Here is a 12139-nt window from a genome sequence, read left to right as displayed (position 1 = left end):
AGAGGGAGAGGGGGGGGTGGAGGGTGGGGAGAATAAGGAGCGAGGGGATCGGCGCTGGGATGTAGGGATGGAGAGGAGGAGAGGAGGGATGCAGACTCTTGATGATGTAATGTGCCTCCTCTGTCGCCCTGTTTTCTGCATCCGCCTCTCTGGCTCGTTCCTTGTTTTGGTGGGGTAGTTGAAGTTGTAGCTGTTGAGGTTGTCGTTATCATAGTTGTTATTGTTATTGTTGTTTAGGAGTTGTTGTTGTTGTTGGGGGAAGGTCTGTCTGTCTGTGAAGGACAGAGTGACTCTGGCGTCAGACTCCAGTGGACCCTGCTTCACTGTTCTCTCTCCTTCCTCTGAAACACTCAGCAGCCTTCTCCTCCTCCCCCCATCTCTCGCTCCCTCCCTCTCTCTCCAACTCTTCCTCCTCTTCCCTGTCTTCACTGGCCCCCTCCCAATCCTCTGAGTGTCTCTTCCTTCCTTTCCTCCCTCGCTCCCCTCTCCCCTCCTGCCTCGATCCCACGCTCCTAACCGCAGCCCCTGTCACCTCCGCTCTCCTTCCCTCCCTTCCCCTCCCTCTATCCTTCTCTCGCTCCCTCTTTCTCTCCGTCATTCTCTCCTGGTGCTCTCCTCCTTTTGTCCTCTCACCAGCCCTCTGGTGGTCCCAGCACCCCTCTGATCATCAAGGGTATGCCTCCTTGGTCCCGCCCCCATCTCCGCCCCTGTCTCATAGAGACCCTGACTCATAAGTGGAGCTGGTCTGCGTCCCGTCGCCTCACCATTGCCCCCTGTGCCCTTACGACGTGGGTACTGCGCCTCAATCCCAGCAGGAGGCAGGGCATACCCCAGTGTGTTCATGAGGCCTGATATAGACCCTAACAGACCGTCCAGGCCTGTAGAAAAGTGCAGCAGGGAGCTCTGGAGGTAGGGGCAGAGAGTGGAGCGGGCCAGCTCCCTCACCGCCCCCAGCAGAACAGAGTAAGCCCTCTGGTTCTGGGCCAGCCTTGCACGGTTCTCCAGGCCCCGCCACAGCTCCAGACGGGTGGCCGCGCTGGGTAAGGACAGGGCTGTGCTGTTGGGCCGCGGAGGGGAGAAGTCTGGGTCACTGAACGGCGGGGCCCAGGTAGGATAACTGAGGGAGGGAAGGGGGGATGGGAGGAGTAACAGAAGGAGGAGATGGAGGATGAGCAGAGGGGGGAAAGAGGCAGTCAAGAGCGGGTATGGAAAGAGGGAGTGGGAGGGAGAGAAGGAATATTTAATCCCACATGTGAATTCAGACATGGATTGGTTATGCTCAAACACAAGTCTGGGTGCCAGTCTGGTTCTGTTTAAGCAAACTCCCCATGGCAAAGACCAAGGGGTTGGCTGGAGCAGAAACAGAATGGAACCAGGCTTCTCAAATATGTGTTGAATTCAAACACTTGTGGAACGAAGCATTGACATGCTCCAACATAAATGTTCTTCAACACAGTATCTATATACAGTCACAGTGCTCACATAGGTGTCCTTTATCTCTCTCAGCTGATGCTCCAGATACTTGGTCAGCTCATACGTCCTCTCAATCGAAGTCCTCTCATTGGACAGGCTGAAGGAGGGGTCTGGGACCTGGACCGATTGTCACGGCTGCAGCCAATAGCAGGACGTGCTGAATATGATGGACTGGGGAAGAAACAAATCAGAGGATAAATTGAAACCACACAAGGCGTTGTATTTGTGTACTATCAACAGTCGTGGAATTATATTATCACTGAGGAATTTAAATTGGCAGAATTTTGCCTTATTTGATCTGCAACTTGCTGTCGGCTGATGTGATTCTATCAGCACTCTCCACATCACCTTGTTACCATGACAATCAAACTCAACTTCGATAAGAGCACCTTGAAAATATTTATGAGAATTTGAACAATTTTACAGTTTATTTCTTTGTCTCTATGGTGATAGCCTTGTCTGTTTAAATATCGGCAAATCTAAGTAATCTAACTGCCAATAACGCGGTTCCGCTTCGATCTAATCTTAGAAATTCTGTCCGTCTAATGTTTTCTCTGGGCTCAAAATGAATCACCATGACTAGCTCCATAGTGTTCACTACCACATCACCATGACTAGCTCCATAGTGTTCACTACCACATCAGCATGACTAGCTCCATAGTGTTCACTACCACATCACCATGACTAGCTCCATAGTGTTCACTACCACATCACCATGACTAGCTCCATAGTGTTCACTACCACATCACCATGACTAGCTCCATAGTGTTCACTACCACATCACCATGACTAGCTCCATAGTGTTCACTACCACATCCCCATGACTAGCTCCATAGTGTTCACTACTACATCACCATGACTAGCTCCATAGTGTTCACTACCACATCACCATGACTAGCTCCATAGTGTTCACTACCACATCAGCATGACTAGCTCCATAGTGTTCACTACCACATCACCATGACTAGCTCCATAGTGTTCACTACCACATCACCATGACTAGCTCCATAGTGTTCACTACCACATCACCATGACTAGCTCCATAGTGTTCACTACCACTACCACATCACCATGACTAGCTCCATAGTGTTCACTAATACATCACCATGACTAGCTCCATAGTGTTCACTACTACATCACCATGACTAACTCCATAGTGTTCACTACTACATCACCATGACTAACTCCATAGTGTTCACTACTACATCACCATGACTAACTCCATAGTGTTCACTACTACATCACCATGACTAACTCCATAGTGTTCGCTACTACATCACCATGACTAGCTTCATAGTGTTCACTACCACATCACCATGACTAGCTCCATAGTGTTCACTCCCACATCACCATGACTAGCTCCATAGCGTTCACTACCACTACCACATCACCATGACTTGCTCCATAGTGTTCACTACCACATCACCATGACTTGCTCCATAGTGTTCACTACCACTACCACATCACCATGACTAGCTCCATAGTGTTCACTACCACATCACCATGACTAGCTTCATAGTGTTCACTACCCACATCACCATGACTAGCTCCATAGTGTTCACTAGCACATCACCAGGACTAGCTCCATAGTGTTGACAACTACATCACCATGACTAGCTCCATAGTGTTCACTACCACATCACCATGACTAGCTCCATAGTGTTCACTACCACTACTACATCACCATGACTAGCTCCATAGTGTTCACTACCACATCACCATGACTTGCTCCATAGTGTCACTACTACATCACCATGACTAGCTCCATAGTGTTCACTACCACATCACCATGACTAGCTCCATAGTGTTCACTACTACATCACCATGACTAGCTCCATAGTGTTCACTACTACATCACCATGACTAGCTCCATAGTGTTCACTACCACATCACCATGACTAGCTCCATAGTGTTCACTACCACTACCACATCACCATGACTTGCTCCATAGTTTTCACTACCACATCACCATGACTTGCTCCATAGTGTTCACTACCACTACCACATCACCATGACTAGCTCCATAGTGTTCACTACCACATCACCAGGACTAGCTCCATAGTGTTCACTACCACATCACCAGGACTAGCTCCATAGTGTTCACTACCACATCACCATGACTAGCTCCATAGTGTTCACTACCACATCACCATGATTAGCTCCATAGTGTTCACTACCACATCACCATGACTTGCTCCATAGTGTCACTACTACATCACCATGACTAGCTCCATAGTGTTCACTGCCACATCACCATGACTAGCTCCATAGTGTTCACTACTACATCACCATGACTAGCTCCATAGTGTTCACTACTACATCACCATGACTAGCTCCATAGTGTTCACTACCACATCACCATGACTAGCTCCATAGTGTTCACTACCACTACTACATAACCATGACTAGCTCCATAGTGTTCACTACTACATCACCATGACTAACTCCATAGTGTTCACTACTACATCACCATGACTAACTCCATAGTGTTCACTACTACATCACCATGACTGACTCCATAGTGTTCACTACCACATCACCATGACTAGCTCCATAGTGTTCACTACCACATCACCAGGACTAGCTACATAGTGTTGACAACTACATCACCACGACTAGCTCCATAGTGTTCACTACCACATCACCATGACTAGCTCCATAGTGTTCACTACCACATCACCATGACTAGCTCCATAGTGTTCACTACCACTACTACATAACCATGACTAGCTCCATAGTGTTCACTACTACATCACCATGACTAACTCCATAGTGTTCACTACTACATCACCATGACTAACTCCATAGTGTTCACTACTACATCACCATGACTGACTCCATAGTGTTCACTACCACATCACCATGACTAGCTCCATAGTGTTCACTACCACATCACCAGGACTAGCTACATAGTGTTGACAACTACATCACCACGACTAGCTCCATAGTGTTCACTACCACATCACCATGACTAGCTCCATAGTGTTCACTACCACATCACCATGACTAGCTCCATAGTGTTCACTACCACATCACCATGACTAGCTCCATAGTGTTCACTACCACTACCATGTCACCATGACTAGCTCCATAGTGTTCACTACCACTACCACATCACCATGACTAGCTCCATAGTGTTCACTACCACTACCACATCACCATGACTAACTCCATAGTGTTCACTACCACTACCATGTCACCATGACTAACTCCATAGTGTTCACTACCACTACCACATCCCCATAGCATTTCTGCAATGTGCCTCCCTCCTCTCACGTATGACCAGCTTTGTGGCAGTGAAAACGGTAGCAGGTGGCACACATTCTCTCTCTCTCCCTCAATTCAATTTCAATTCAAAGGGCTTTATTGGCGTGGGAAACATATGTTTACATCGCCAAAACCAGTGAAATAGATAATAAACCATAAAAAATGTACAGTAAACATTACACTCACAAAAGTTCGATATACTCCTCACACACAATAACACTCACATGCACGCACACACGCTCATACAATTATGCACGGCATGCAGGTAGGAATGCACACACACACACACACACACACACAAGCACTCAAATCAGTGCAGAGATATTGAAGCATGTGGATGACTTTATTATCACAGTCTCTAGTGAAAGTCTACACACCCCTTGCGCAGATCACATTTTGCTGCTTTAAAAGGATACTCCGGGATTTGTGTGTGTGTGTGTGTCTGTGTGTGTGTCTGTGTGTGTGTGTGTGAGGGGGAATCAGATTAACTTGTGGATACCACAAGCGCAATTGCTAGTAGTGCAATGATAGGAAGTTTATAGCCATAGATTTCCAGTCACTGTGCTAACGCTAGTTAGCATTGGCTCGCAAACTGTCTCGAACTTCCTTCTTGCTGGACACAGAGACATAACAATGTTATCCACGAGTTCATCTGACTCTGGGGAAGTAGATAAAGGGCTTCAATCCAAAATCCTGAAGTATCCCTTTAAAATTAAATCTTAAAAGGGATTACGTTAGATGTTTTTCCTATCGATCTACACAACCTCCTGCACATTTTCAAAGTGAACGAAAAATGCTGAAAGGTCCCGCTGATTAGATAGTCGGGATTTTCCTTCAGTGGCAGCTCTGTGGATGACCTCAAACTTTCTTTCACTTTGTAGGTTGTGTAGATCTGTAGGGGAAATCATCCAACGTCATCCCTTTTGAGACGTCGTTTTAACGGCAGCACAATGTGAAGACTGTGCAAGGGGTGTGTGGACTTTCACTGTATAAGTGTATTTGTGTGAGTGTGCGTTTGTCGTGAATGCATGCCTTTGTCTCTTATATTCCTTCATTTGCTTGTGTTTAGGTTTGGTGTTGTAAAAGTGTTTATGTGGTATGTGAGTGCTTGTCAATTTGCATTCGTACGCATATGTGTATGATTATGTGTTGTTTGTATTTGATATACATCGGTGTGTGCGTGTGTGCTTAAAGTTAGTCGTGCGTGCCTGCTTATATGAGTGAGCGTGGACGTTAGAGCATGTGTGTGTGTATGTGCGTGTATGCATGTGTGTGTGTGTGTGTGTGTGTGTGTGATATGTGTGTCTTTGAAGCGACCAAGGGTGGCTAATGTGCGGACCCTTTTAAGGCCCTCTCTTCCAGCACCACACAGGGAAAATGGTGGCCAAATGATCTGTGTCAATGGCGCAGAGCTCAGTGCCTGTCCACTTCCCTGTCCCGTATAGCCACTGAGAGACAGAGTACATACAGAGACCCCTCTTCCCCTGTCTGTCTGTCTGTCTGTCTGCCCGCCCGTCCGCCCCCAGGACCTCCCACAAATTCTCATTGTATCCATTCTTCTCTCTCTTTCTCTCTCTTTCCATCTCTTTCTCCATCTTGTTGCCACACACCTCTCTTCCCTCTCTCTTATTCACTTTTGCCCATTGCTTTCCAATAACCTTTTCGTCCTCCCTATGCTCGTTCTCTTTTTGCATTCCTCCACCATGCATGTTTTCTTCATGGTCCCTGTCTCTCTCTGTCTTCCAGGCTGACAGGCAGACAGACAGCAAGGCATGGTTCTGTGTAATTATGGGTCTTAAACAAGCTGCTGTTCAACAGGTGTGAAATATAGTTCTGTACAGGATGTGTTCCCACATCCATCCATCCATCCCCCTCCTCCTCTCTCTGTATATCCAATCCATCTCTCTCTCTCTCTCCTTCTCCCTCGCTCTCACTCTCTCAACCCCTTCTTCCACTCTGTCTAATGTCTTTCTCAATCCTGCATGATCCCTCTTTGTTTCTCATTTCCTCTCTTCCTTTCTGTCCCTCTTCCCATCTATTTGTAGAAGGTCTCTGGGTTCTTGGTTCTCTGCCTTTCCTCACCTTCACCTCCTTTTACTCCCCCCTCTCTTCCTTCTCCTCTTCGGGAAGTCTCTCATCAGTATGTAGTGTTCTCTCTCTCACTCTATCACTCCGTCTTTTCTCTCCCTCTTTCTTCCCTCCATCATGTTGCTCCCGTGGACACCGTGTTCCTCCCAGAACTAGCTGAACGTGTCAGGACCTAAAAGAGTCAACACCATTTTCCGCTACAGAAGAGACTTCCTAACGTCATCACTTTCCACATATTACTCCTGAACACGCCTTCACACCTTTCATCTGAATGAATTGAACAGTTACAGCGAAAAACATGTGTACTCCTTTCAATGACACAACACCAACACATGACACACCTTAGTATTTCGAACTAAACTCAGCAGCTCACCAACTCTCCCTTGGAACTTGGACAGACCCAGTACAGACACAGGTAAAAACAACACATCTAAAAACGACTCAACTCCTTCGTTTTTACTCTCGACTTTCTTTTACTCTGGACACCGAAACCAACTCTGAGACTACCCTTTCTACAGAAATGACCGAATCTAGGTAACTTCCAAACACACAACTGGTACACTTGACTTTGCATGTGTTTTAATGCTAAATGCAATGCAGTCTGGCCGAATGCCATTTTGATGCACAGGCGTCTTCTGTAGAATGAGAATTTCACTGTGGATGATAAAGGTTATGATAACCTACAGCCAAAGCCCTCAGTCTTCTGTAGAATGAGAATTTCACTGTGGATGATAAAGGTTATGATCACCTACAGCCAAAGCCCTCAGTCTTCTGTAGAATGAGTATTTTACTGTGGATGATGAAGGTTATGATAACCTACAGCCAAAGCCCTCAGTCTTCTGTTCAGGGAGCAGGGAGCAGTACCTGGCAGTAAGAACACTAGGAACACACTCCACAGGCCAGGGTGAAGCCAGAACATTCTCACAGAGGAAATTATATTACATTAACACAGGATTCCTCATGATCTCTCTCTGTGTGTGTGTGTGTGTGTGCCTACACAGTTCTCCATTCTCTAAATCATGTTAGATTGATCTATCTTGATCTATCGTTTGATCGCGGATCTACATTTAAAATGTTGCACAATCTTATGGCTGCCAGCTGTAAGACAACGTTTATGGTACTTGATATGAAGTTAAGGGTTCAGGTTTCGCTCATGGTTTCAAATCTGGGGTCGGTTGGGATTGAAGATTGGGGTTAGGGTTCAAAGTTTAAAGTCAGGGCACAGCGGCCAGTCTTCGTGGACTTGCAATCAGCTATATGTATGATGACTTTAGATCACATAGGACTGGATGGAAGGCTGTCCTGCGCTTGCTGGTTAGCATATTTACTGTCATCTGGCTAACATATACCAGACGGGCAGGGACCGAGGCACGGCGAAGCATGGGCCCATGCTATAATGGATTATACACATCTCAGACATATTCAACAGGACTTTCTATATTCTGTTCTATTCTGTTCTATTCTGCTATTTTCTATTCTGTTCTATTCTGTTCAATTCTATTCTGTTTTATTCTGTTCAATTCTTTTCTATTCTGTTCTGTTGTATTCTGTTCAATTCTGTTCTATTCTGTTCTATTCTGTTAAATTCTATTCTGTTCAATTCTGTTCTATTCTGTTCTATTCTGTTCAATTATTTTCTATCCTGTTCTATTCTATTCAATTCTATTCTGTTCTATTTTGTTCTATTCTATTCTGTTCAATTCTGTTATATTCTGTTCTGTTCTATTCGGTTCTATTTGTTAAATTATATTCTGTTAATTCTGTTCTGTTCTGTTCTATTATGTTCTATTCTGTTCTATCAGTCCTGAAATCCAGATTTAGTACCTGAGGAAAAGTCTATTTCACCATAAAATAATGTGGTTTTGTGCACGCACGCACACACTCACACACACACACTCACACTCACGCACTCACACACACACACACACAATGGTACCCTGGCTGGCTGGACAGTAACATGCGTATAGGCCGCAGGGAGGGAGGGGGAGGGGTAGCCAGGGTCAGGGTCGATGTTGTGTGCCTGCGTACAGTTAAGAGCACAGATTTATGTGCAGTCTGTACTTAATCAAACGTGCATTCCTTTGCTAACTCAACACACACACACACACATCACATATGCACACACATGGACACACGAACACACACACAAGGACCAATGCACCCATCTTTTGAAACCCATGTGCAGGGCCTTCAGAAAGTAATCATACCATTTGACTTATTCCACAGTTGGTTGTGTTACAGCCTGAATTCAAAATGGATTCATCTGATTTGTGTCTCTCTCCCATCTACACACAGTACCCCATAATTGACACGGTGAAAACATGTTTTTAGAAATGTCAGCAAATGTATTGAAAATGAAATACAGAAATATCTTATTTACATAAGTATTCACACCCCTTACTCACTACATGTTTGAATTTTTGGCAGCGATTACAGCTGTAAGCCTTTTGGGGTAAGTCTCTAAGAGCTTTGCACACCTGGATTGTACAATATTTGCCTATTGTTCTTTAAAATAATTATTTAAGCTCTGTCAAGTTGGTTGTTGATCATTGTTGGACAGCCATTTTCAAGTCTTGCCATAGATTTGAAATCAGATTTATGTCAAAATTGTAACTCGGTCACTCAGGAACATTCACTGTCTTCTTGGTAAGCAACTACAGTGTAGATTTGGCCTTGTGTTTTAGTTATTGTCCTTAGTGTCTGGTGGAAAGCAGTCTGAACCAGGTATTCCTCTAGGATTTTGCCTGTGCTTAGCTCCATTCCATTTCTTTTTTTCTTTTTGGTCCTTAACAATTACAAGCATATCCATAACATGATGCAGCCACCACTATGCTTAAAAATATAAGGAACAGTACTCCTTAATGTGGTGTATTGGATTTGCCACAAACATAACACTTTGCAATCAGGACAAAAAGTGACTTGCTTTGCCACATTTTTTGCAGTTTTACTTCAGTGCCTTACTGCAAACAGGATGCATGTTTGAAATAGTTGCATTCTGTACAGGCTTCCTTCTTATCACTCTGTCATTTAGGTTAGTATTGTAGAGTAACGACAACATTGTTGACCCATCCTCAGTTTTCTCCTGTCACAGCCATTAAACTCTGTCACTGCTTCAAAGTCACCATTGGCCTCATGGTGAAATCCCTGAGCGGTTTCCTTCCTCTCCGGTAACTGAGTTAGGAAGGACGCCTGTATCTTTGTAGTGACTGAGTGTATTGATACACCATCCAAAGTCTAATTAATAACTTCACCGTGCTCAGAGCGATATTCAATGTCTGCCTTTCTTTATTTTTTACCCATCAGCCAATAGGTGCTCTTCTTTGCGAGGCATTGTAAAACCTCCCTGGTCTTTGTGGTTGAATCTCTGTTTGAAATTCTCTGCTCGACTGAGGGGCCTTACAGATAATTGTGTGTGTGGGGTACAGAGATGAGGTAGTCATGTTTACTCCTGAACTTATTTAAGCTTGCCATAGAAAACGGGTTGAATAATTATTCACGCGAGAGATTTTAGCATTTAATTTTGTATTAATTTGTAAAAGAAAAATTAAAACATAATTACACTTTATGAGGTATTGTGTGTAGCCCAGTGACAAAAACAAGTCCACATTTAATCCATTTAAAATTCAGGCTGTAATACAACAAAATGTGGAAAAAGTCAAGGGATGTGGGGATTTTCTGAAGGCACTGTACATGTGCGTGGGCATATGCACACACTCACACACATATGTTGACTCACACACACACACACACACACACACACACACACACACACACACACACACACACACACACACACACACACACACACACACACACACACACACACACACACACACACACACACATCATCTCCCCATCTCTTATCCCTGGAGATATCTTCTTGGGGTTCATATTGAAATTCTACTTGATCTACTTGGCATGGAATGCTCCCTGGATTGACAAAGAACATCAATGACAGAAAAACAAAGGGGAAATAAAGAGAGGAATAAAATATACAAGACTATTATTAGGTTTACAACAAAACCCTCACAATTTATTGCTTCCAACAAATATGTATTTCTCTCTTTTTCTCTTCATTTGTTTAGCAGGTTGACGTTTATTGTCATGAATCTTGCCCTGGAGGCAGACCTACGCGATTTCTGATAGATGGGCCAGCTGCAAAGTCAAAATTGTCTATATCGTAAAAATTCATGAAAACTCAAATTAGCTATTTTAGTCTTAAATTAAGGTTAGGGTTAGGCATTATGGACTATGGACTATATTTATTTCATATTTATGTATTCTTATTGGATTGTTGAATTTACAAATCAATTAGGTTGTTGCTGCCATGTTATGTGTTTGTCTTAGGTCGCTCTTTATGTAGTGTTGTGGTGTCTCTCTTGTCGTGATGTGTGTTTTGTCCTACATTTTTACTTGATTTTTATCCCAGCCCCCGTCCCCGCAAGAGGAGTTTTGCCTCTTGGTAGGCCGTCATTGTAAATAAACATTTGTTAGAATTTTTTTTAAAAGGCTCAGATCCTTAAGAGTTTTTAACTGACTTTCCTAGTTAAATAAAGTTTAAATAAAAATAAAATGAAAAATGTAAGGTGTTATACCATTAGTTACACTTGCAGATAGGGGGAGATTGCGAACGTCAATTCTTCCCAGTCTGATATTGATAAGCAAGCGGTAGGTGGCGTTCTGAAACACTATATTCTGTTTTCATATTTATAACATGTCCGAGTTGACTATGTACAGTACATGTCCTGATGTGCATATATAGGTGTACGCTACCTGTTAGATATTTGGGGCATCCTTTGATGTGCTTTTGTATGTTCTTGCTGTAGGAGCGAGTTAGCTAGCAATTACTCAATCGTAATGGTTGCATTAGCTCCCTGCTAATTCACAGTTATTTCCATTCTAACAGACGAATGTGCCTCCTTGTGTCTATCATTAGAATAAACACCAATCAACTGGGACCGCTGGCTGGGTATTCCTTTATTTAAAAACTACGCAATAGATTTACGAAGTATGATCACATCTGTTACACCAGCTTGCGACAGATTTCTCTGGCAAGATGCATGACAATAAAAGCCAACCTGCATGTGTTTATTCCCTCTCTTATTCTCCTTCCCAGAGAAATCTGCCTTTAATTGTTCTTACTGTTGCTTTTATTACACTCTGTTCGTTCTCAGTTTTACATCCACCATTAACGATCAATATTAGCTTCCTCTATTTCTCGTTCTTTCCTTCCATGTTCACTTATTGGTCCCTCTCGTTCTTTCCTTCTTTGAACCCTCAAACCTCCCTCTTCTATTTCAGCTCTCCTTTC

General features: G+C 43.8%; 1 protein-coding gene across 1 annotated transcript; it reads right to left on the bottom strand.

The window, feature by feature from the left end:
- Positions 1–32: 32 nt before the first annotated feature.
- Positions 33–1602, bottom strand: LOC116353687 (cardiotrophin-like cytokine factor 1; the record flags this gene model as incomplete). Its single annotated transcript, XM_031791364.1, is given in 3 exon segments — positions 33–1101; positions 1103–1117; positions 1483–1602. Coding segments are annotated over 3 exon segments (642 nt in total), but the record flags the coding sequence as incomplete, so codon positions are not given.
- Between the last annotated feature and the right edge of the window lie 10537 nt (positions 1603–12139).

Source organism: Oncorhynchus kisutch, linkage group LG15 (genome assembly GCF_002021735.2).
Source record: "Oncorhynchus kisutch isolate 150728-3 linkage group LG15, Okis_V2, whole genome shotgun sequence".
NCBI lineage: Eukaryota > Metazoa > Chordata > Actinopteri > Salmoniformes > Salmonidae > Oncorhynchus > Oncorhynchus kisutch.
This window is presented reverse-complemented; position numbering and strand designations above follow the sequence as displayed.